The 25,942-nt window shown below is 36.6% G+C and overlaps 1 protein-coding gene across 5 annotated transcripts; it reads left to right on the top strand.

Moving 5' to 3' along the window:
- Positions 1–2,830: 2,830 nt before the first annotated feature.
- LOC117426624 (signal transducer and activator of transcription 1-alpha/beta-like) lies at positions 2,831–25,925 on the top strand. 5 transcript variants are annotated; one of them, XM_059033589.1, is made up of 24 exons: positions 2,832–3,079; positions 9,646–9,777; positions 10,339–10,483; positions 11,326–11,424; positions 12,070–12,159; positions 12,302–12,380; positions 12,971–13,062; positions 14,118–14,269; positions 15,020–15,178; positions 15,734–15,826; positions 16,189–16,248; positions 16,759–16,788; positions 16,881–16,974; positions 17,352–17,393; positions 17,497–17,580; positions 17,865–17,963; positions 18,439–18,574; positions 18,839–18,897; positions 19,407–19,495; positions 19,833–19,972; positions 20,203–20,391; positions 20,736–20,814; positions 24,586–24,688; positions 25,220–25,925. In XM_059033589.1, the coding sequence occupies exons 2-24, from the start codon at positions 9,650–9,652 to the stop codon at positions 25,241–25,243; spliced, it is 2,265 nt and encodes a 754-aa protein (XP_058889572.1). In that variant the 5' UTR covers positions 2,832–3,079; positions 9,646–9,649; the 3' UTR covers positions 25,244–25,925. The 5 variants fall into 5 exon arrangements, with proteins under 5 accessions (XP_058889575.1, XP_058889572.1, XP_058889573.1 ...); XM_059033590.1 differs by having other exon boundaries at positions 19,410–19,495; XM_034044388.3 differs by having other exon boundaries at positions 18,839–18,891; positions 19,410–19,495.
- Positions 25,926–25,942: the final 17 nt, after the last annotated feature.

Consider the following 25,942-nt stretch of genomic DNA (forward strand, 5'->3'; position numbering starts at 1 on the left):
TTTGTGTTATTAACATCAATTTATAGAAAATATGTACAGGTAAGCTGAATTCATTGTTGGAGTTTACCAAGCGGGAACAAATCCAAAAGTGGAGGTAACAACCCCCTGGGGCAACCATGTCCATAAAATGTTGTTAGGACATAACATAGATTAGTTATTTTAATTTAAATGATACTGTCCTGATGTTGTCATATTAACATTGATGTAATAGAAAACACAGAATGCTGAGTTCTCCCCGACACTGCTGCAAAACTCAACATGTTTGGGCTAGCTCATAGGTAACAGTAGACAACTCTAGAATCGCAGATTTATAGATTTGGAACATTACAATATAAGGAAATTAACATTGGAAACAAGGTGCCCATATAGCCTATATATTACAATAAGTTGTATTAATATTGCAAAGTAAACTTTAATAAAACAAAAAAAAGTATGACAAAAATCAATGTGTTTTATGAAACGTTTTCACAAATCTGCAAGGTAATTCTACTGAAATATAAAATAAGCGACTGCATATGAAAATAGAATGTTCACATAGGCTGTAACAATACAAATAATATGACCTTGCAATGCATAGGTGCACATATAGTTTACAAACGACAAACGTACCAAACATTTAAATAGAAATGTAATAACAGGCAGACATCACACACACACACACACATATATATATATATATATATATATATATATATATATATATATATATCTCAAGTTCCTATGATAGTACAGTATAAACAACAATTTTAAAATGGCAAAATAAAAAAATACTACATTAAAAGACAAAAAAAAATTTAAAAAGTAATTAATCCACACTTATTTATTATTATTTGTTTTTTTTACTAACCGTTTGAAAGTATTTTATTACGGCAGTACAGAGAACCGGATCGAGTTTTCTAAATCGAAACATACCATTTTTGGCTGTGATCCAAGTTTCGTTTCTCGGTTTCTTCTCAAAGCTACCAACTCATAGATTTTCTCGCTTTCTCGGAAACCTCGTGGTTATATTGTAGCTCTTACTTCAGTTAACCTCACTCCCACTGGCAACTACAGCAATTAAAGACGCACGCTTTTTTTTTTTTTTTTTTAGACAAACAGCTAGGTTGTATTTTGTTTACAGTTGGGTGTCTTTAATTCTTCTGTTTCTCTGAAAGGCGAAAATTCATATATAATATATGGCATGTTTTTGTTGCTTCGCTTCTACCCTTGTAGAAAACAGTTTTGAGGCATGAGGAACAGTAAGCAAACAATTGTTGCTTTTTGAGGATATGTTTTCATTATTGTCTACTTTAAAGTAGTTATTATTATGCTCACCATAATAATCCGCATTGACTACCTGTCCACATATTGTATTAGTGTTGTTGTTATGCTAATCGCTGGAAGTGACTTCTCAAAATCCATGGGGTCTGTACAGATCGCCTTTTACAGTAATCTTGTTAAGTAGGGCTTCCATTTGACCATGTACACTAGGACAGATTGGTGCAGTTCAGGCTTTTCAACTCACATAGTGATACATTCTGGTATGTCTCAGGTATCTTTCACAGCAGGACTACACTAACCAGAATGCATTGGGGTGTGAGTTGAAAAGCCTGAACTGTCCCACTCTGTCCTAATATACATATGGTAACCCTACATTAGGGTTCCTCCCAGGCAATTTTTTGACCCACTACAGTGGCGTGCTGTCTATGTATGCAACGCACGCATTGTATGCCTTGGAATACATTTTATTCCGCAACATTTTGAAGAATATGATAATAAAATGTTTATTCTACAACAATTTGAAGTATATGATATCCCTGTATGCAAGTAATCTGTTCGCCTCGGGAGTCTTTTTGTTTTGTTGGTCAAGGCATGCAACGCTCCAAGTTGTAGTGGGTTGCCAAGGGTGTCTGTGTGTTGGAAAACACAGGCAAGGCATCCTTGACTGAACACTGAGTGGTGCGTGAACTCTTGTCAAAATCAAAATGGAAAACTTATTGAAAAGTTTGTTGACTAATCTGCAAGAGACTGTGCAACAAAAAAGAAATTATAAAAAACAGAAGACCAAAAACAAACTTGCAAATAAGTACTTACAGAAAAGCAGAAAAAGAGTTGAAACGGTATTTCAGCAATTTCAGCTATTTGGTTTACTGAATCACTATTATTAGCCTAAAAGGTATATACTGTATATTTATCATATAAAAATACTATTCGCGTCTGGTCAAAGAATATCACCCATGTAAACTACTACATACATTTTATGATCAGAAAAGAAACAAACAAATTAAATAATATAAAATATTTATTACAATTATAACCACATTTCTCGTTTTGTATGGGGGGGGGGGGGGGGGGGGGGTGGACGTATACAGTAAAATAGAGGCATGCAATTTAAAGTGGAATCAATCAATGTTATTTTCAACCAGGCAGATTCTATTAGTCTGTGTGTGCTTTTAATTGTGCAACTAATTTAGGATTTAGGATTAGGATTAAACAACATGTTTTACTGGATACATGCAATGTCTCTCAACACAAGTTTGCTACAATACCTGTATGAAGTTAATGTATGAACAAGATTAGCAACAATTCTGTTTAATTTTGGGTGATGTCTAGCTAACGAAACAAGCCTACTATTGTACCATGACCAATACCTTTACCTTAACATCCATGTTTACATGTGCTACGAAACTTAACTAAATGTAATAGTTTCTATTTCTCATGCTGCTTGCTGTGTCAGTAGACAACAGGTGAGGGAGGAATGACACTTATAAGAACAGCTTCACCCTTTCAACCGAACCAGGAAAGCCAGCCTTCTCTTTGTTACAATTGGCCGTTGAAGGTTAGGGAGATTTTCATAAAGCAAAACGGGAAACTTGGTTGGCTGACAGTGGTGTGACTCCTGTATTTGTCCGTACAGTACAGATTGGCTTTCATTTAGACAAAGTTCTTCATATTTGTTTTCATTTTTGCACCGAACGAACATTTCGAAAGTCTTTTAGGTTCAGCGAGCTTTTGACAAAAGGAGGCGTGAGATCTAGGGAATGTGCTTTGATTTTTAACGTTTTCTGAGATAAAAAAAAAACCAAACAAACAAAAAAAGGTAAGTTGAGTTGAGGGTGCATCTGATTTATTTATTTATTTATTTGATTTAGTGAGATATCGTGCATGTCTTTGCCAATCGCAACGAACATCCTGTTTTCTCTTTTATTTGTGAAGTTTCTAATGTTATTATTAAATGGTACATATTTATGTATAGTGAAGACACCTGTTTTTTAAACAAAAGCAATGTAATATTTAGGTATGGCTGCGTAGCATAGAATAATTTTTGGCTCTCATGCCTGCTACTAAGTTACATGGTATTTTTTTGATGTAGGCGGAGATGAGAGGCGAGTCGTGCGAGGATGGTAAGAACTTACAGGTTCATCATCCTTTAAAAAAATTGCAAAGCAAAATGCCGGTTTTACTTTTTGCAATACAATACAAGAGAGTGGTTTAGCATTTGTTCGAGTGGCTGTCATTTGAATACTAGTGACATCCAAGTTTACACATGTTTACCTTGAAATTGCAGATGTGTACTGGAAGTTTCTGTAAACAATTTTTTTTTTTTTTTTTAGTTCCTAACCACATTATTTTATTTTAAAGTGTCCACCTGGGCATATTGGGGGACATGTATCAAGCTCGACCGACAGACACAGCGCTAAATTGGCGCATCCTGAATGTATTAGCAGGCCCAAAATGAATAAGGGCACGGCGTAAACGGATACAGTAAATGCAAACATTCTGAAACCCTCAAAATGGGCTCCCGGTAGCACCAGCCTGAAGTTGGCTTCTTATTCGCCTGTTTCTTATCTGCTTGTTTCTTATTCGCTGTTTCTTATTCAGACTTTGAATGATTGGCTTTGTATGTGGGGGGGGGTTAAATCACGTTGGGCTGCTATTTTCTCTGTGGATATTGATAGAGGGGAGCTCCTAAACGAAACATTCATTTGTTTTTTTGCTCAGCCCAACACTGATTTAAGCCATATATGTTCATATGGTCATATAGATATAGTCATATGTTTTGAGTTCACACCCAGTTACTGCAGACTGGATGAGCGCAGAAACTGTTACAGTTACAGTCTTTGTAAATCATGACTCCAGGATTTAGGCTTCGGGAAAGTTGGTAACTTTAAATAGTATTAGTGCTATTTATTTGTATTATATTAATTTAATTTACTTAGTAGGCCTATCCTTAATTTTAGTCACGGAGAGTCACGTTTGTATGCGTGTGTGTCATTTGTTTTATTGATAGTTACGTTTAAATTGTTATATTTTAATAAGTAGTACATTTAATATAAATATCTGGACAGTATTAAACTTTTATTGCGTATTTCCATTGGAATATGGTATCCCTTTTATATCATCTGTATCAATGAACTTGCAGTGTTATATAAATGTCAGTCGTGTACAGATAATTTTATACAAGTTCTTTAAACTGAGGTGCACACTCCTCAGAAGTTCCTTTTTATATGGTCATCTTATAATGAAAGAAAGTGATCCACTCCATATTTCATTTCGAATAAAAAGTTATTGTCTTTATTATTTAAAACATTGCTGTTTATATTATATCAAAAACCTTGTGGTGACAGACACCTGATATATAAAATCTAGGCCTACATGTTTTTCGAGGCTTGCTCTAAACAAGATTATTGGTTTGTAGTGTATGAAACATTTTTGTTCTATTATTGTTGCCACTATTATTGTTCAATAAACTACTTATGGCTTCCGAGTGGCGCATTCAGTAAAAGCACTCGCTAGAGTGCAGGATGCGCTCTATAGCCTGGACGTCGCGAATTGAGTCCAGGCTATTCCACAGCCGACCGTGGACGGGAGCTTCCAGGGGGCGGCGCGCAATTGGCCAAGCGTCGCCCGGCGGGGGGTGGGGGTGGGGTGGTGGTGGTGGGAGGGAGTGAGGGTGGGTTAGGTCGGCCAGGGTGTCCTCGGCTCACCGCGCACCAACGACCCCTGTAGTCTGGCCGGGCGCCTGCGGGCTTGCCTGTAAGCTGCCCCAAGCTGCGTTGTCCTCCGACGCTGTAGCTCTGAGGCGGCTGCACGGTGAGTTCGCAGTGTGTAAAGAAGCGGGCGGCTGACGGCACACGCTTCGGAGGACAGCGTATGTTCGTCTTCGCCCCTCGCGAGTCAGTGCAGGGGTGAGCCTAAAAAATAATTGGGCATTTCAAATTGGGGAGAAAATAATAAAAAACTAATTGGCAACGACTACATTTAAATTTAAATAAACGTTGCTTATTTTGTGTGCATCAGTCTTTTTTATCCTATCTTTTACAGTACATTTACAAATATATGTCCTACTGCTTATTAGCTTAGATTAGTTATGGTACAATGAAAACGATTATACTATGTACAGAGTACTGGGGTGAGAATTGGCGTGACAGGGTGAGGATTAGCCTTGGACAGAACTCACCCGGGGTGAGAATTAGTCTGTAAACTCAGCGCTGCTACATGTCCCCCTTTGTTTATAAAAGGGTCACCCAAGTTTGCATTTAGTTACATCTTGAGAACTAGAGATATTGGCCCAGAATATCAAGTGTGTCTTATGACAGTCCGAAACTAGCTGTCTCAGCCTGCTTTAACCTAACCTGTCCCCAATGTTATTTCGGTCATAAAATTAAAAACCTTTCTGCTGTTTTCCGACAGGTGGGATGGGTGCAGTAAGCGGTGGAATAACTATTCAGTATTCAAATCAGCAACCTATATGATAATGACGCAAATTACAGTTTGTAATTGTTGTAATTTCAGGATTTCAATCAATGGACAGGTAGGATTGAAAGGTAGTAAAGGCTGAGAAAAACAAAACAGGCGTGTTTCAGAAGATATGGCACAGAAGAGAAGATACATTTAATAGAACATAATAAAGCAAGTGCATCAGGACAGAGAGAAAAAGCAGTTAGAGAACAAATGTTAATGTCATTTTGTAAATGTATGTCCCGTATTAATTGAATTATAGTTTCATGTACCCGGTTGCACTTTACGAAAATGAATAACACTTGGGCATATAATAGGATATCATACAAACAACGGGTGGCAAAGAATGACAGGGCTGTGAGTGATACTGGCAGTGCATGTTCCCTCAGAGTGCTTGACTAAATCCTCTCTAACTTCATCACATAAATACTGTTGGAACATTTTATTTAGATATAAATGAATTTTTGGTCTTAGAATACAACTCACAGAATGAGTTAAACATTAAGTCAGATTCTGTTTAAATTCCTAGTTAGACAGTAAGTTGATAAAGATCTTTCTGGTCACTTTGTCCTTGCTAGGACAAGGCTGACCTCCGAGACATTTTGAAATAGGTGTTGGCCTCTCCTTTGATTTCCATTTCTAACAAGAAAGGTCATTTAGGGTGAATCATTGTTTTTGTGTTAGAGGTACCAACATATTGTTAAACATCTTTACGAACTGTAATATAAAACAGTTTTTCTTTGGAAATTACAGTTGATTTTATGTGGGTTATAAAAACTAGCTATGTCAAAGAAAAACTGGATTGAACCATATGCTTTGAAGCGTTAGTACAAATGGACAATTAACCAAGTGATAGAGATTTGTGTCTTTGTCTGATTGGTTTAAAGAAAAATCATGATGTCACTGAAAGACTGCATTTAAACTGAGAATACTGAAATGTTCTTTGTATTGCTCTGATCCGTGCTGGAGAGAGTATACCTGGTTGTAACTTTGCAACTCAGAACTTTTATCTTCAATCAACTATACTTATCTGTTTGGATATCTTTAGTCCAGTACAGTTATACTTATCTCAATTTTGGATATCAGTAATTCTGTTACTGATATAAGTAATGTTTTGTTGATATCAGTTATCACATTTGTTATATAAAAAATGATATTTTTTTCAGTCTTGCTTGTGGGCAATTGGGCAGGGTTCTCAGATTGAAAGGTCTCGGTGACACTATACTTAAGTGCTCCACTGCATATTATGCAAACTGCCAAATGTTAAATCTGAGTGCATCAACGCATTCAGGTCAGCACATTCAAGTTGCTACCCTGGTATTCTGTCCTTCAGACTTCAAGTACAGTTTATCAGCCAAAAAAGTGCAGCAGAAAGTTAAATTGTATTAGTTCAAGACAGTAGAAACTACTTGATTTAAGGGCCGTTGTCTGGCTATTTGGACAGGCAACGATTACAGTTAAATTAGATGGGTTGGGGGCAAATTATTTACAGAGGTCACGCTAGCTTTTCTGTTCATGCATTCCTGAAATGGACATGCTTAAAATTTTGCGTCCCATCCATAAAATACACATTTTAACACCAAGGCAAAGAAACTCCAGGGATGTGCATTTTGGTACATTTTTATGAATGTTTAAACTATGGCATGTAGTTGTTTAAAAACTCTCTGTGTATAGATATACATATAAACACAGACACACTTTTTTCTTTGTTAAATATACGAACAGTAGACCGTTCGCATGACAACGAGACAGGATTCTAAGCACTGTTTGTTGCCTTCATCTACATGTGTTTTAATATTTTGCATATCTGCATTCCAGTAACAGCAACAGCATCGCTGTGTCTTTTAAGCGAAGATTCTTGAAAAACTGTACATCTGTGCATATATGTTTTTTTTGTTTGTTTTTGTTTTTTTATTTGCCCAGCAGCTCTTTCAGACACAGTACATTTTGCCGTCTTGATAAACAAGCCACGGATACTTCATCTCCCATCAAAATTATAAGAACGTATTTTTCATTTGCGTTTTTGTGCATTACTACTGCTTGCAACTGCTTCATTCACTGTAGTACTCGCAGATGGCTTAGATGCAGATGAGCAATCTTCATGAGAATACTGAAGATGCTGACTGCTTAGCAAAAAAACGTCAGATTGACAACTGACTTGCTGTCAGTGTATACTCTGCATTAGGTATTCATTTTTATGCTTAAAAAAAATCTGTAAGGGCATCCCTGTTAAACTAGTGTGGAAAATAACAAAAGCACAACGTTAAATTAGGCGACTGCAAAAATGAAATGCGAGTTAAAAGTAGGATCGGGGACGAACAATTCACGTAATTTGTCAGCTCTGTTTGAAATAAAATCAAGAGGACCAGAATTAGGCTCAGGCAAGATATGAAGGTAAAAGCAAAGATTGTTTTGCAATTAACAGCTTTTTCTGAGTTTAATTATGAAATAGAATCAGCTAAATTTGCACCTGATTAAAAATAAAACCCGAAAACTTCAAGCCCTACGTGTGTGTGTGTGTGTGTGTGTGTGTTCGCATTTACTTTTTCCAAAATACTTGTTTTATTTCATAGCAATATGGACCTCTGTTAATATGGGGCATAACACGTTATTTTAAAATAAAATACAGTGCATGGTGGATATTATCGTATTAATTTCCAATGTTCATTGCGCTGCTAGGAACTGTAACCGAACTATTCTAATAGCATTAGTTTGTGTACACATTACGCCCGACTAAACATGAAACGGTACTTCAGTGTGAGCGCTAAAGTTTGAGCTGGATTAATTAAAACATTTTTGAGCACGGTTCTCGAGATCAGTTATGTAGTGTGGACAGGGCCTATATTGCTGACAAAACCAAATATGAGGCTGTTTGCTGCCACCTACAGTACTGGAGTGTACCTTAATCAATTCTGTTATATTGCAGAACAGTTTTTTTTAAAACAAGCAAGTATTTTACAGCCATTGCTGCAGTGTAATAGATTACCACAAATATGCATGCCCGCGTCCCTTTCCATTCTGTGCGTTCAGTGAACGCAAGACAAAATATTTTTCCATCCAATTGATTTATTTTGCGTCTAGTTAGGTGCTCCTGGTATTTTTTTCTCAAAAGCCCTATCCGTTACAGACGAATGAGGTGCTACACATGATAGTAGCGTCTAAGGAGCCCAAGGATGATTTTTCTGGTCAGGGTCACTTTTTCGCTTTAGGTTGACCTTTGCCAGGTCACAACTCGAAGGGGAAATTATTTAAAAAAAATATATATATATATTAACATTTCTAACCTCAGCGGGCCCGAAAACCCCCAGATGAATTTTTCTAGCAAAATCTGAGATGGTCGGGCAATGGCTGTGGTTCAGTTGGTATGGAATGACCCATGTGTCAAGCCAGTTGTATACTGCAGTAAGCTATTTAAGTATTTCCACTGTTTGTAAATGCTTCAAAGAGTATTCAGACCTGACACTCTCTGTCTCATTAAAATACATTCTTAATGGTTATGCGGGATGGGTGGTTATTTGTAGCTGCTGTTATTCATATAGTTACAAGGGCAAAAACACAGTTAACTTCCACCCATTTTAACATGTTGACTTAAGAAAGATATTATTTGTTGTGAATACAGCAAAATCCTGTGTTATGTGGTATGCAGGGTAGTCTCTTGTGTGTGTGTGTGTATATCTATCTATCTATCTATCTATATATATATATATATATATATATATATATATATATATATATATATATATATATATATTAGCTCAAAGAGCTAACCAAATATATATATATTTGTGTAGGTGTGTTTTTAGTGGTGTTTTTTTTTCCTCACAAGAAATTATACTGTATAAAATGTGTCCCTAAGATCTAACGTCTGTTACTGGTTGAATCAATCTCCAATATAGATTTATGTATTATTTGTATATTTTACAGCAAAATGACTCAGTGGTATCAGCTGCAGCAGCTGGAGTCAAAATATCTGGAGCAAGTTGATCAACTCTACGATGACAGCTTTCCAATGGAAATTAGACAGTACCTAAGCCAATGGATTGAGAGCCAAGACTGGTAAGAGCATGTTTTAAGAAAAGTTTACTTTTCATAAATATTAGTAAACTTGGTACTGGTGTGAAATATATCTTTACCAAAGTATTGATGAGATTTAGTTTCACTTTGTATCGTTTTCTATTTCAGTCATCACATTACTTGTATTACAGAAAGTAAAACTGGCATGTTGCTTTGCAAGTAGGTGATTAATGGTTACACTCTGTGGTACCTGATGCACTTAGAGTGTAGATTTCTACTGAGGTCAGGGGGGCCTAACACCATTCAGTTTGGAAATGTTACCAGACTGTGGTGACTGAAACAGAAAATATATACAAAATGAATCTAAACAAGAAGAAGAATGCATTAATTAAGGAAAGTTTGATGTCCATACAGAGTTACCTTTGCTAAATCAATTGTGTATGTTTTAGTTTTACATGTAACATAACCTATTCTAAAGACATCAGCACCTTGATCTGTGTAGCAGATGGCAATCTGATATTGTGATATGTTTCTAATTTTCCCACACCTTGCTGTAACCAATCTGATACTGAAATGAATACACCTGTAATTTAATACTTTTAGGGAACTTGCAGCCACAAATGATTCCCTGGCCACCTTGCGGTTTCATGACCTGCTTTCACAATTAGATGACCAATACAGTCGCTTTACATTGGAGAACAACTTCCTGATGCAGCACAATATCCGGAAAATAAAACGCAATCTCCAGGTATTCACATTCAAACAAGTTCAATACAGCAAAGTATACTATGGAATATCATGGTACATTCATAGCATGGATAAAACATACAGATGGACTAAGAAATTGCCTTTTCGGTTGTCTGTTTGGATATCTTTAGTCCAGTACAGTTATAATACATATTGTGTTATAGTTTTCATTAAAGTCCAACAAAGCTTGGGTCCCCGAGTGGCTCATCCAGTTAAAGCGCTGCCGCTGGGAGTGCAGGATGAGTCACACAGCTTGGACAGCACCAGTTCGTGTCCGGGCTGTGCAAAGAGGCTGGACTTTGCTGGGGACTCTGACTGCGATGCTCCCAGGGGTAGGGGATGGGAAACTGGCAGGGACTAGTTCTCCTCAACGCACAATAGCAAACCCTACTGGCCAGACACCGAGCACATTCATAGTGGGTAAAAGCAGGGTTGGTCTCTGTTCTCCAGGCTTGGTAGCCTGCCCACCTCTGCTCTGGATTGCTTGGTATAAAAGCGATTCTGGCTTCAGGCTTGTGAGATTGGAGGACACCCACACACCCTCAGAATGTCTGTGCTGTGTGGGGACCCGCTGCGGTGAGGAGAAAAAACATAATTGGATATTTCAAATTGGGGGGAAAAAAAATAGTAATTGGTCACTCTTAAAAAAAAAAAAAAAAATAATAATAATAATAATAATAATAAACACTCCAGATTGGTCATTTGATATTTATGTCACATACTGCACTGTTTCTATTTAAAGATAAATAGTTAATTACTGGTATTATATAACAATGCTTAAGATGATTTATAAACTTGTTTTTTCCCCTGTTTTTGCTCTTTTTATTTCATGTGTTTGAATAGGTTCACTTTCAGGAAGATCCGATCCAGATGGCAATGATCATTTGCAGCTGTCTGAAAGAAGAAGAGAAGATATTAACTCTGGCCAAGAAAGCTGATCAGGTACGGTATGAATGTTGAACTTGTACAGATGGAGGCCAATTTTCCACTGTGGGCAAATAATACAATTACTATGGAGGGGACAATTTGCTGCACAATTTCTCGTAGGGGAAGTGTATGCCCTGGATTGAAAACATTTTTTTAAAGACATTTTAGATTTTTAACCTCTTGATTTAGTGCCCTTTAGAAAGCAAGAAGAAACACATGTAGGCATAACAAAATAATACTTCAGTGTTGCCACGGTAATGTTCTTTTTTAGGCTATTTGTAGTCGGTTTCAAGTAAAACCCTTGAAATATGTAGGAGAGGCTTCTCATTGACTCTCACTATATTTTTATTTACTATTTCTAACTCCAGTCAGACAAAACTCCACACAGGGTGAAAGTCGGCAAAAAACTAAATATTTTGGCACTTGCAGCTGCACGCACAGAGATACTGTATACCTAGCGCTGAGAGGGAGATATGTATAGTATACTTCTGTGTGTAGTGGCAGCCTGGCTCTGTGGATGGGAATAAAACATGACCTGCATTCACAGAGGGTAAATAACTTACATACTGAGATTCATCAGTCCGATAAGATTAGAGAAGTGGTGAAAATGTTAACTATGTCTAGAACGCATTACAATGTGAAAATGTTTTTTCTTTGTAGGACAACATTGGGAGCACACAGAATACTGCAATGGTGGAGAAACAGAAGGAACTGGATTACAAAGTGAGGGATATAAAGAACAGAGTTCAGGTAATTTCTTTATTTTACTCTTTACTCTGAGACGTTTGAAATTCGATTACAATTAGGAAGGGATATGGATGAACTTTTAGGGAATATATAGCTGTATTTTTATTCTGGAAGTCTTTGTCATTTGTGATTATGCGCTTTTTAGGAAACAGAACAGAGGATTAAGTCACTTGAGGACCTGCAAGACGAACATGACTTCAAATACAAAACTCTGCAGAGCAGAGGTAAAATCATTACAGCTTAACGACTGCTTGTGTGCAACAGTACTATTCCGTTTTACAGCTAAATGGATTCATTATGTATAGTGATCAATGTAAACCCTTTCATTCATCGTAAAACTGATTGCCCAGTTTGTTTACGCCCCCAAAGATGTAGGCCGCAAGCTTCCTCGTCCCTCGAAACGTGCTTTTCATTATGTCAGTTTGTCAGCTAAATGGACGTGCTCCTGCTACTGCAGGACTTGAAGCCGTAAGAGGCCAATCCAGTCTCCACACTTTGTTACAGCTCAGATAGCAAAACAGACACTGAAAGAAGAGGTGGTTTTTTTGTTTTCCTGATAACATCTCACAGGAAACACTTATTGTCAGCAAGGGCTTAGAAGGAAATGACCTTCTTTAGCTGATAATGCTGTTACAGCATTTAAGGTACAGTAACTATACTGTAGCACTAAAATTGTTATTTTCAATTTGCTTCTCTGCTTGGAGATACTGTTAGACAGATGGCCCTAGTACAATGAACAATACATGACACAACTTGATACTGTTGTACTGTATAGTATTTGGTATTTTTATAACCATATGTTTTGTCTTGCTAGAGCACGAATCAAGTGGCACAACCCCAATTGAAATCAAACGTGAAGAAATGATCATCAGAAACATGTTTATAGAACTGAACATGAAAAGAGAGGTATGCTTTTAGTAGTTTTTGTAGTTCTATGTAGCTGATCGATTCAAGTCTTCTGGAAAGTTCTCTAGTTGACTTGGGCGTGTTTAATGGGTGTGTGGCACAGTGGATTGATAGTTTTTTTTTTTAATGAGTGTGGGAGGGTGTGGGAATTCACTGGACACAAGAGTCAGAAGTTTTTATTTGACACACCACTCAGGTGCACAGTTTTATTTTATTTCCACCAGATGACACTGTGACACTGGTTAGGAACGCTACCAGCAATGGTACAACGTTCCTTCTCTTTTCTCTTCTAAGTACACAGATCCAGTGCACTCGCAGGTGCTCGAAATAATGCAAACAGAATGCACAAAGAAAAAAGGGAAAATAAAACACTTTAATAAAACTACAAAATAAAGGTGCCGTGTCCCCCACCACCGCTAACTGTACGGTTCGGGTCTTCAGCCTATGCTCTGCTACTCACTCTGTATACCGTCGGGGTGCCCAAGTTTTTGTTTTTACACAGGCTTGTTAAACCCAGCGTCACTGTGTTTCATCTATAAGGGCAAGACAGCGTGAATAGCAGAGCATCAAATTATAGGTTGAACTACTCCCCAAGGCCCGCCTCCTGACCACTCAGAGAGAGGGAGAAACAACACACCCTCACCCAACCTCTCTGTGTCACTGCCATGATTGACAGGCGGATCCTACAGGGTTCCCAACCTCCCCCTGCAGGATCATGCATGTGTCAGCGCAGACCTTGCCCTGCTACAATGAGTAAGCCTTTAAGAATAGTATTTCCTTTGATTTTAAAAGATGCATTTTGACAATATAAAGCAGCCAATGAACATGTCTAAATAAAGCTAAACAAAATAAAGTCCAATAGACAACAGAGTTTCAATAGGTTCCTGCAGTGCTTTGGGGTTTTATTATAGCGAGACAGACCTAATGTGGATCTTAATAGAGCAGACCTCTTGTTCTGTATTTCTTAATTGTATATTTAGATCTGTCACTGTTTAGATAGCTAAAGTAGACCCTGTAATGTTTAACAGCAAGCTACTTTGTGATTTGATCTCCAGGATGTAGTGTTTAAAATAGCAGAAGCCTTGAATCTCACAGAACAGATTCAGACTGCCCTGATAACAGACGAGCTTGTGGAGTGGAAACGTCGCCAGCAGATTGCTTGCATTGGAGGGCCTCCAAACGCATGCCTGGACCAACTGCAGACTTGGTGAGCCACAGCCCTTCTGCACATCCTTTGTGACCCTATATAATCTGTCAGTGTGGCACCCAGGCTATGCTGCATATTACTGGTCTCCTGCTAAAACTCTGAACGATACATTTTAAATGATTTTAGGAAAACTTTATGGTTGTATACCACCGTCCAAATTATTTCAATACCAGGTTATAAATATTATATACATATTATAATACCTGTATTATTATTATTATTATTATTATTATTATTATTATTATTATTATTATTATTATTATTATTATTATTATTATTTAACTTTAAAATATATTTCTAGCCAATGTGGGTCTAAGACTGGATTTCAGTAGGAGGTAATTGGGGAAGCACAGAATATCTTTAAGAATATGCCTGTAAACTTGTACAGTTTAGGCTAAGATATACCCAAATAAAACATGTTGCCTAGATAACACGGGCTATGAAAACCTACCTGTGACATGTTAGTTGAGATATGACAGTAATCTAAATATACAGATATACAGTACTTGCATGGCTAAAATCATATATTTCTTGACACATGGGTCACAATACTGTAATGTCATTCTCAGGTAACAAGAGTTGGACTACCTTGGATACTGTGCAGTATGTAATAATGTAATGTGTAATGATGGACTATTTTGTGATAAGGTTAAAATTGAACATGCAGTGGACTGGTATTCATCACTTCAGTCTCCTCTGTGTATTCATTCTTTTAAGGTCCATATAACCACTAAACATTATGCACTTCAGGTTTACAATAGTGGCCGAGAGTCTGCAGCAGGTCCGACAGCAGTTAAAGAAGTTGGAGGAGCTGGAGCAGAAGTACACATACGAGAATGACCCAATCACACAAAAGAAGCATTTCCTGGAGGACAGAGCACAGCTGCTGTTCCGCAGTCTAATTCAGAGGTAAAAGCCTGTTCAGATATTTGAAATCACATGTTTGAACCGTGCCATGCCTGTAAGTTTATGGCAACAATGCTGCAACCTTCTCGTCACATTGTTGTGAATGGTGATAGATGAAGTCTTATGCTGTCTGTATAATCGAGTTCCTGTTTTGAGTATTGGAATCCAATATTTAGTCTAAGATGGAAACAACGAATGCCTTTTTGTTAATGTCATCTCCCTGTTTGGGGAAAACAATGTAATTTTTTTTTTTTTTTTTTTTTTTTTTTTTTAAATAGGATATGTTACGAAATAAGAAACAAATAACTGTTTTGATTTCACAATCTGGAAAAATTTACATTTAAAACTATACTAGATTTGATAATTCACATCTTTTTTTGATAACTGCACTTCCTTTTTATTGATTGCTCAATTATAATATTATAAAACGGCAGTAATAGTTCTGAAAATGGTATCAATATCAAAAATGGTCATTGCTTCACACTGTTTTCAGTTTGTTTGTGATAGTAGTGCAAAGAAAGTACTTAAATGTGGTCAATGTACACTTGTCTGTTTCAGTTCTTTTGTGGTGGAGAGGCAACCCTGCATGCCAACTCACCCTCAGAGACCCCTGGTCTTGAAGACCGGGGTGCAGTTCACTGTGAAGCTAAGGTTTGTAAAAGCAAGACAAGTGTTTCTGAATGTCACAGCCCTGCATCTATCCATGTGAACGTGGTACTTTAGATTAATAATTACTGTACCTTGGTGAACTGGCTCACATACATGGACACTAACCAACGTGATAGTACAAGGCACTTTGCATTGTAATTAAAATTAACCAAATATGGTAAATACAGTTACTTCTTCATGATGTGGCAAAGATAGCCAAGTTGGACTATTTCTCCACAAATTGGTGTCCTAAAATGCATAAGCTTTCATTACTGACTGAATGAGATGAGTGAAGCAGCGATATTATATGTTGTTGTTGTTGTTATTTTTTAGTAATCTTTTCTTTTTTACTAACTTTTATTTAGGCTCCTGGTTAAGCTTCAGGAACTGAATTATCAGCTGCGTGTTAAAGGATCATTTGATAAGTATGTAACAAACATTCGAGCCATTTGTCTGACAGCAGAAGCACATAGTTTAGACACGGTTCAAACAATTAGCATACTCAGAAAATATTTTATAAAAAGCATGACTTTGGATAAAATATCCGAGACTGCTGCTTGATATATACACACACACACACACACACATATATATATACAGTATATATATATTAAAGCTTCATTTAAACCTTGAATATTTTATTTATCGATTGTGTACAGTAACACTTCTTAGTGTAAGTTTACAGTATGTTGTCACATAAGCACTTTATGTTTTTTGGAGATTGTTGTCAATGTTTTAGTGTATTGACAGTAAAATATAAAATTAGGTACTTAAAAAAAAAAATATATATATTGCTATATTTCATTTGGGTTATTATAATAGGCTTAGCTAGTGTGTGCTCTATCTATAACATATATAAAAAATGCTAACATGCTTATATGTAATGTGCAGTCTTAACATTTATAAGAAACTTTCAATCTTTGCCTTGTTTTCAGAGATGTGAATGAGAAGAATACTGTGAAAGGGTACGTATTAAAACATACTAGAAATAATCAAGATTTGGGAAAGGTTTGTGTGTTTGATTTTATTATAATGTACATTTGTCATCTGACTGCAGATTCAGAAAGTTTAACATTCTGGGGACCAGTACAAAAGTAATGAACATGGAAGAGTCAACAAATGGAAGTTTAGCTGCTGAGTTCAGACATCTGGTAAGTGTTATTTAAAAGATAATTAAAAATACAGTAGCTCCACACATTACCGTATCCCTCCATTACTCTGCACTGTATAGAACTGTCAGCTTGTGGATACAAATGTTACTTCCAATTCAGACAGAATTCCTGTTGAAGACAAAAGTTTGGGTGAAGAAAAAAATCATGTAAATGGAAGTTTTTACTGGTTGAACTAAATTGAATAAACAACAGTTTAGTGGAATAGAGTGGAATGTGAGGTTTTTGTCCTTCCTCCTGAATTGATATGTGTTATTTCTTTTAGGAAGTCCAACAGTTAATATAGATATCTCCTAGAAAGCAAATCTCTGTCTTTTGTGTATCATGGTTTACTAAAAAATGCAACTTTCACATTGCAGCAACTGAAAGAGCAGAAAAACACAGGGAGCAGAACCAACGAGGTACAGTGACTTTCCACACGTGTTTCAGTGCAGGTGATTTCAGATTGTGGCATGCCTCCAGTGAGCAGTTTGTATTTTATTTAGAAATCCTGTGCTCTTTCAGGGTCCTCTCATTGTGACTGAGGAGCTCCACTCCATTAGCTTTGAGACACAGCTCTGCCAGCCTGGACTGGTAATAGATTTAGAGGTAAGCTTTCTTTCTTTTCTCATTCGCTAGTCCATTACCTTTGTTAATTTCGTTTTCAGTACTGCCTAGTACTTTTTTAGTGCTGCTGCATACCTCTCTAGTAATTTTAAGTAACCATAATTCTTGGTCAATTATACAACTGTTTTAATTAATACAAATTTAGTTTTTTTTTTTATGGAGTTGCTTCACTCCACAGAATCTCAGTAAGAATGTGCTCTTGTTATTTTAAAGGATGCTGTTGCTAGAGCATGTTGTTCTTAAACTTGTTTTCTTTAAATTGTCAGACGTCCTCTCTTCCTCTGGTGGTTATCTCTAATGTGAGCCAGCTTCCCAGTGGCTGGGCCTCCATTCTGTGGTACAACATGTTGACTAATGAGCCCAAGGTAGGACTCCAGCACTCTAAACGTGTTCAAGTATTGAAGTACTGTAATGCTACATGGCAGCAACATGACTTTTATGATGTCTTCATTTGTATCTGTATTTATATAGTGATATAGTATGGGAATAATCTTGACTGTCTGCCAGCTTTTTCTAAAGTTGTTTCAAGACATTATATCCAAAAACATTTGCCTACATCTCATTAACATCATCTTACTGTAGATGGTTTTGTTCTACTTTACCTTTTACTCGTACAGAGCCAATTTCTCCTTCCAACATGTTGTAAAATCTTTGTGCAGCAGGTTTTAGGTCCCCACTTGACCTCACCTAAAATCCCAGGTGCAGTGGCTGCAAAGCATAGGACTGGGTCCTAATTGTGGTGGAAGTTTAAACGTACTGAAAATGAATGAGAAAAGCATGCCAAGCAAAGAGCTGTACTGACTGTAATGAGACTAATTGATTCCACTGGTTCATTCTCAGAATCTGTCCTTCTTCCTGAACCCCCCTGCTGCCAGATGGAGCCAGCTGTCTGAGGTTCTGAGCTGGCAGTTCTCTTCAGTCACCAAACGAGGGCTCAACTCTGAGCAGCTCACCATGCTGGGGGAGAAACTGCTGGGTAAACACACATACAACAGCTACAGAACTTTGTTACATGATTCATAGTGGTCATACCTCTGCGGGTGCAATGCCAATGTACACCATGAAGAGCAAATTCTGTTTTAAAGCTTATTTACAACAATATTAATGTTTAGTGTATGGTAGAATACTGTCTGCAACAGAACAACTAAGAGAAAACTACCTTTGTCGTGATATTACTGGAAACAGAGAGCGTGTTGAGACCCGTATCAAACTCTCATTTACGTGCTTGTGCATATTACAGGTCCTAATGCCAGTAACCCCGAAGGCCTAATTCCCTGGACGAAGTTTTGCAAGGTGGGTGTAAGTAAATTATAAATAACGAGAATGTTTTCTTTATATAATGATTACCTTTTCAATGAAATTGGCAAGCCAGTATAACAAGAGTTGACTGTAAATAAATTCACAGATTTAGAAGTTTAAGCAGCACTGTGTTTAAGATGTCTGGCTTACTGTAACATTCAATAGATCTGCTTACATCTTGGTAACTGCTTGTCCGAATCCCATTCAAATTTCTGTTGATGTTTGCTTTTTTAATTCATTGCACATGCTCTAATGTAGTTGGCAGTGAGCTCTGATTGCCTATGCTATTGAAGGTTATATGTTTGTTACTTCTGACCCAAATGTGGTAAACTTGCACATACAAAAACATCAGTGTTAAAGAATTTTTAAGGTGGCTGTTTTCCAAGTCTATAAAAGGGGTTTATGAGGACCATTGAGTACATGTACTCGCTTGTTGGCAGGACACTTGTGGTAGTTTTGGGTTTTAATACAGAACATGTTTTAGTGTTTTTTTTTACATTTCTTTTAAGGAGAATATAAATGAAAAATCCTTCTGGTTATGGATTGAAGGGATCCTGGAGCTCATTAAAAGGCACCTTCTGGCACTGTGGAATGATGGGTAGGAATCTAAATCTCCTTTCACACTGGCACTCGTACAGTCCCGACCCGGGTTCTGGCTACCCGGGTTACAATCCTGCATAGTGTGAAACCATGTATCTGGGCTGTACCCAGGTTGACCCGGGTTGCAGCTACCCACCTTAGGATGTGGGTCAACGTGCTTTGACTCGCTTATACCTCCACCATTGTAGCATTAAAGAGATGGGGTATTTTAACCACAAGCAGTTTTAGAGAAACTACCTCAGTAGAAGGATTGATATTATTATACAGCAATAATGTTTTGACCAAAAAAAAAAAAGTCTTCTAACTGTATTTAATGTTGTGGTTTCCTTTTTTAGATGCATCATGGGGTTTGTTAGTAAGGAGAGGGAACGTGCTTTGCTGAATAACAAAAGTCCTGGCACGTTCCTACTGAGATTCAGTGAAAGCAGCAGAGAGGGGGCCATAACCTTCACGTGGGTGGAAATGTCACACAATGGTGAGTGATAGGGACATCATTGCTGTACAAGTCCATTGATTAGACCACCATATTCATATTCATGAACTAGCCTAAGCAGTGCAGAGAAGTCTCATGTGTTGACCTCTGTGCCAATGCTTTAATAAAAAATGAGCCCCTTAGACTGATGTGTATGCAGGTAAATGAGATGTAAGAAAACACCTTTCACTTCAAGGTCGGTTTCACCTTTTGAGATGACTCTTTCTTTGTAGATGAACCTCAGTTCCACGCAGTGGAGCCCTACACCAAGAAGGAGCTGTCGGCTGTGTCATTCCCAGACATAATCCGAAATTACAAAGTGATGGCTGCTGAGAATATCCCTGAAAACCCGCTCCGATTCCTTCACCCTGATATTCCCAAGGATAATGCTTTTGGAAAATACTACTCCAGACCAACAGAACGTAAGTCAAGCATTCACTTAGTTAACACCGGGACACTGGAACTGTTTGGAAGTGTTTCAGACCATGGTAAAATAGCTAGCCTACAAGTACCATACGTACCATTTTAAAGATATGTAACATCTTCCAACAATTTTTGGGACACAGAATATCCTAATACTTATTTAGCTGCAGGTTAATCTTTGTACTGAAAACTATAAAATAGAAACAGATTTCCCAAATAATGTGTTAGGCAAATAAGCATAGACTTTGTTTAGAAAAAAAAAACAGCAGGAAAGACTGAATTTGACTGAAGAGAAGTGCGTGCTGAATGTTGAGTGACATATTTGGACATTTTGACATTTCAGCCTCGGAACCTATGGATGTGGATAATGATAAAAGAAGTAATGGCTACATACCAACTGAATTAATCTCTATATCAGAAGTGTAAGTATAATTTATTTTTCTCATACTCTTTTTGTAACTGAGCGACTGTGGCAAAACGAATTGTGATCCATGGTAGGGGTTTTTTTAAATATTGAAATGAAGGAGAATGTCACAGTACATTTTACTAATAATACCGTGGGTGGATATTATATTTTAACAGCCAGCCCCCTGCTCCTGGGGCTGGCTGTTAAAATATAATATTGGGGCCTAGTTGTTTACTATGGTATTACATAGCGTGTAAAACATTGTAACCCTTTAAGGATCGTGATCGTGTAAAAACGATCATACTGAAGTGACTTCCTGGGCCACCATAGTTTGCCGTATAGGTTGGAGACGCACATCACTGGATAGGGGAGGGATTGAATTTCACTCCCTGATTTAGTTTTTTTTTTTTTCATGTGACATCACTGAGATGGGCATTTCATTTTTAAAAGGAGGAGACAGTTTACAGCAGCACGCAAAATAGAACATCACAGGAACTTGTTTAGAGATAAGAAAGAAACTGAAACAAGCTGTAAATCCGATGTATTTGACATCGTTATATTAGAACATTTATTCTGTCTCGTGTTTTAATATGTATGTTTTACAACATTTATAAACAACAAGAAACAAGCAGCTATAAGAAGATAATGTTTCAGGAACTAAATTGATCTGTTACATTTTTCCCTTGTTACTGATAATAATGAATAAAGAACGATTTTATTTATAAAATAATCGAGAGCAGTGTCAATTACTGCTTATAAACATCCTGAGAATAAACACCTGTTATGGCATTTTAATGTTACTATGTTTGCTTATAATAGCACTATTTGTGGTGTTCTTGCTGTTTGTAAATGACTACTATGATAATAGGATATTCTGTGTATATGTTTACTGTTCATGTACAGAAATTGATATGCACACAATAATATAGACTTTTCCACTCTACAGAATTTCTTTTCAAGATGGCAAGACGATTAGAGGGGTTGAATCAGGCAGAAATACTGTAGTCTGATTCCGGTGAATCAGAATTTTCTGACAGTGATTCAATTTATATAATATAGGTTTTCTCAGTATTATTTTTTTAAATAAACGTTCAGTTCTAAACCATGCGTTGTGTTTTTTTTTGTTTTTTTTTAACAAAATACTCGAAATTCATTAAATCACTCAGGTGAAAGAATGTCTTATATTTTGTCCATATTTAAAAAAAATAAAAATAAATTAAAAAATAAACAAAACTTTTAGGGACAGTTGAGGGGCCTTCAGGTAATAGAATAGAATGTTTTTGTACCTTAATCTCTTTGAAACTAGAATGTTTTTGTACCTTAATCTCTTTGAAACCCCAAAATCTACTGAATAATAATTAAAGAAACATACATTTTTGAAAAATATATTTTTATTTAGTACTTATTGGAGTGGAAAATCAGTAAAAGTACTTTTTAGTTCCTGCATTATTGTATAATATTCTCTAGTGTCCTGAACAAAGTCTTTACTGTTAAAAAAAGATTGTGATGCATTTCAAAGATAAAAGGGTTCCATATCCCCTTGTTCTCAATCCTATATTCATATAGGCCTAAGGATCATACAATTTTTTATTGTATTTTAGTGTAACCCCCCCCTCGTGTTCCCACATTTCCCACATACATTTATAGACTACTTTAATTAAATCAAACTTTTAGATGTTACACATATCTATTTAAGTAGTAAAACTTGTACTTAGTAGAAGTTTTATTTTATATACTTTTGTGTGTGTGTGAGTGTGTGTGTATTGGAAAGATAACGAGACACAAACAAGTAATGTGTGATAATTCGGAATGTGCATGACAAGTTAATTATTTTCTCTTGTTAATTTTTTTTAATCTTCATGGCAACACATGAAACTCTCCTCACGATTTTCAGAGTCGTTCTTTTCCTAATAACTAGGCAGACACGGAAATTTAAATATCCCCTCCCCTAAATTAATATGAATTGAGTAATCTGCATTGGTACTGCCTACTTTTTTACCTAAATCAGAACAGCATAGCAACGCATTTCCTGAAAAGTATGGCAAAAACATTGTGAGGAAAACTGTCATGACTTGTGCATGTAAACACAGTCACTGTCTTGTAATTTGCCCAAACATCAATATTTTTCAACAAAACTTTTAGGTAGTATTGTAAGGCCCCTCAGGTAATAAAATAACAAGTTTTTTTTGTTTGTTTTTTTAATAAATTTATCTCTTGGAAAACACTAAGCAGAAAACAAAAAATAAAAAATATAGTGTTGAAAAAATAGAGATGCTTTTATGGTTTTCAGAGTTCCTTTATACTGTTCTCCAGTGTTCTGAAAAAAGGACACCAGTTCCAAGATACTACTGTAAAAAAATAGATTTTTGTGATTTTTTTTTTTTTTTTTTATAGTAAGAGTCAAATACAGCCAAAAAAAAACTGGTCCTGGGGGAGCATCCCATTAAAAAACGCTTAGTCCTTAAAGAGGAGCACTAGCATACATTGTTTGTAAACAAACCCAATTGAATGAAGCCGTTTTTTTCTTGTATATTACTATATACAGTACTGTATGTTGGCATTCAATGATAAACCAAATAAAGTATTTGATATTAGTAATTAACAAATTACATTACACCCTCGCTATAACGAACCTGTTGGAGTCCAAGTCTTTTGTTCGTTGTATCGAGGGGTTCGCTATAGCGAAAGGACAATCAAAATGAACGTTAAACTGTTGGAGTGTTAATGAGATGAGATTGTGAATATAAGTAGAATTACACATATCTGTTCATTTCATGTATGCAGTATTCTGCTTTTGCTTTATCCAATTCATTAAAGAATTAAAACGCAGTACAAAAAGAAAAGCACAAATCCCAAATTATTGCTGAACAAGCCAAAAGAACAAGTGCTTTTTGACAGCCTATATTCACGACAGAGATATGCCCGAGTTACTACTTTTTTCAAACGATCAATATAGTTTCCAGCTTTGTTGCAACATAAAATGATTTCCGTTTCAGATGCAGTTACACAGCACGCGTTTCTTAACACAAAAGAGTGGACTTCACTGTGAGGTGGCAGACCAGGCTGTTGACAGTGTGTGTATAGTGTAACAAAAATCCTTAACACTAAGAATGAGCCTTCAGTCGATTCAGGGCCAAACTCGATCTTATTACACTAATAAATGATCAAAGACAATCTGCCAGTTAACTAACAATTAACAGGTCGCTGTGGGCCATGACCTGCGCCGCTAAAACTAATTTTTTAAAGGAATCTCAGGGTGGAACTATTCTGTCTCCTGTTCGCTTCTCTACCAGCTTCACAATGACAAACACTCCCCCTGTCACTGATCTTTAGACCCAGTTAATCCCGCCTCATCCCACAACACAGCCAATCAGCACCAGCTGCTGTGGTCCGTGTCTGTACGACCGGTGTGAAACACAGCCCCTCCTACTCCAAGCTTTCCTGCACTTCACAGACCTCACATACATTACAGTATTAACAGGTTTTTATTTTTTTTTTATTTGGGGTCCAGCGGCCTGGTGTGTTATAGCTGAAGGATCGTTATAAGGAAGGCCGTTATAGCGAGGGTGTATTGTACAAAAAGTAAAGTGCCAAAAATTCTCACCAAAATATTATGCATAATTCTCACAAAATGTAAACCTTTTGCTTGCAGATTTTTAAAATTTATTATTATTATTAGCTTGGACTCTTAAGTTGCCGCCATAGACAAATGAAAAAAAATAAACAAATGCACACATATAAAGCTATTCTTTTTTAACAGAATTGCACTTTTTTTAATTTCTTTTAGCCACCCCTCCAGACTTCAATCACCAGAAAACCTGTGCCCCATGTCCCCAGACGAATATGGTGAACTTGAGCGGATTATTAACCCTGCAGAAATTAACACTGTGGTATGTCAAGTATAGGGTTCATAAAACATCCACGAGGGATTTTTATATCTGAAAGTCGTCAGCTAAAGTACATTGACGACTGCTGTATTAGCATATGAATAAATGGGATGTTAAGATCACTTCCATTAACAGTAAAAGTCACTACAGATGTTTTCTTTAACAATTTATATTTTTATTGGAAACTAAAAACTAGTACTGTACTATTACATAGGCAAACAAATACAATGACTGCGATCTAAAACTATCGTATATTATCACATAAGTTATTTTGTTGTGTAAGTTGACAGAAAAGGAGAAAACTGATACATTACAGGAAACTGAAATTTTGATATGCTTTTCGATACAAGCGGTAAACTTTTAATAAATTGTCCAAGTTAACTGTAGACCATCCATAAGATCTGACCATACAGTGTATTTCAAAACAGTAAGTGAAAGCAGAACAGGGGTGTCATGATGCGTTATAGGTTTTAATCAGATGTTTATCTTTTCTGGTTTTCTTACACTAAATCTTATTTCTTTTTTTATTACCAGATGTGTTCACCATATCCAAACTAAGTCATGCACTTGGACGTCATAAAAGATCACAAAGCGTTCAAACTGTACTACCAGTGGATTCTCAAAATCACCTCCATTCTCCATGTGATAGTGTACTGTTTTCTGAAAACTGCTATTCCAAATTACTCACCTTAAATATTTTAGCAAGGGTTACTTGACCGGAAGGGGGGGGGGGGGGGGGGGGGGTACTAGCCTATTAGAAACAGTTGTGCCTGTCAGAAATGCATCCATGTTGTGATATTCCAGAAAGTTTGAAATGTCTGCTGCATTACTGCTTTGATATTGTTGAGTATTACTTTGCTTGGGCTGTAGACTGAGTTTTAGGTAAAGGTCTATTCATACAGTCTTCTGTGTAAGATACAGAACCCCTTCCCTTTGAAACAGTGTTTTATATACAAGGGCAAAATAAACTGTCTCAAGTCAAACTATACATATATGCATGCAGTGTATGTATAACAAAATTGGCACCAAAAGAAACACATATTTAAGTATACATTCAAAATACATCTGTTTGTACAGCACTTTACCGACATTACTTGCTTTTTCATGCCCACCTTCATACATGTTGTAAATTAAATGTGAAATGTGAATATCAACACATTACTTTTTATGAAATGGCTTATTGCATACTGTATCTATGTGCATGTTAATGTTTTAGAAAAATAAATTCTTGTTTCAGGAATTTGTTTAAATCTGACA

Source organism: Acipenser ruthenus, chromosome 11, assembly GCF_902713425.1.
Source record: "Acipenser ruthenus chromosome 11, fAciRut3.2 maternal haplotype, whole genome shotgun sequence".
Lineage (NCBI taxonomy): Eukaryota > Metazoa > Chordata > Actinopteri > Acipenseriformes > Acipenseridae > Acipenser > Acipenser ruthenus.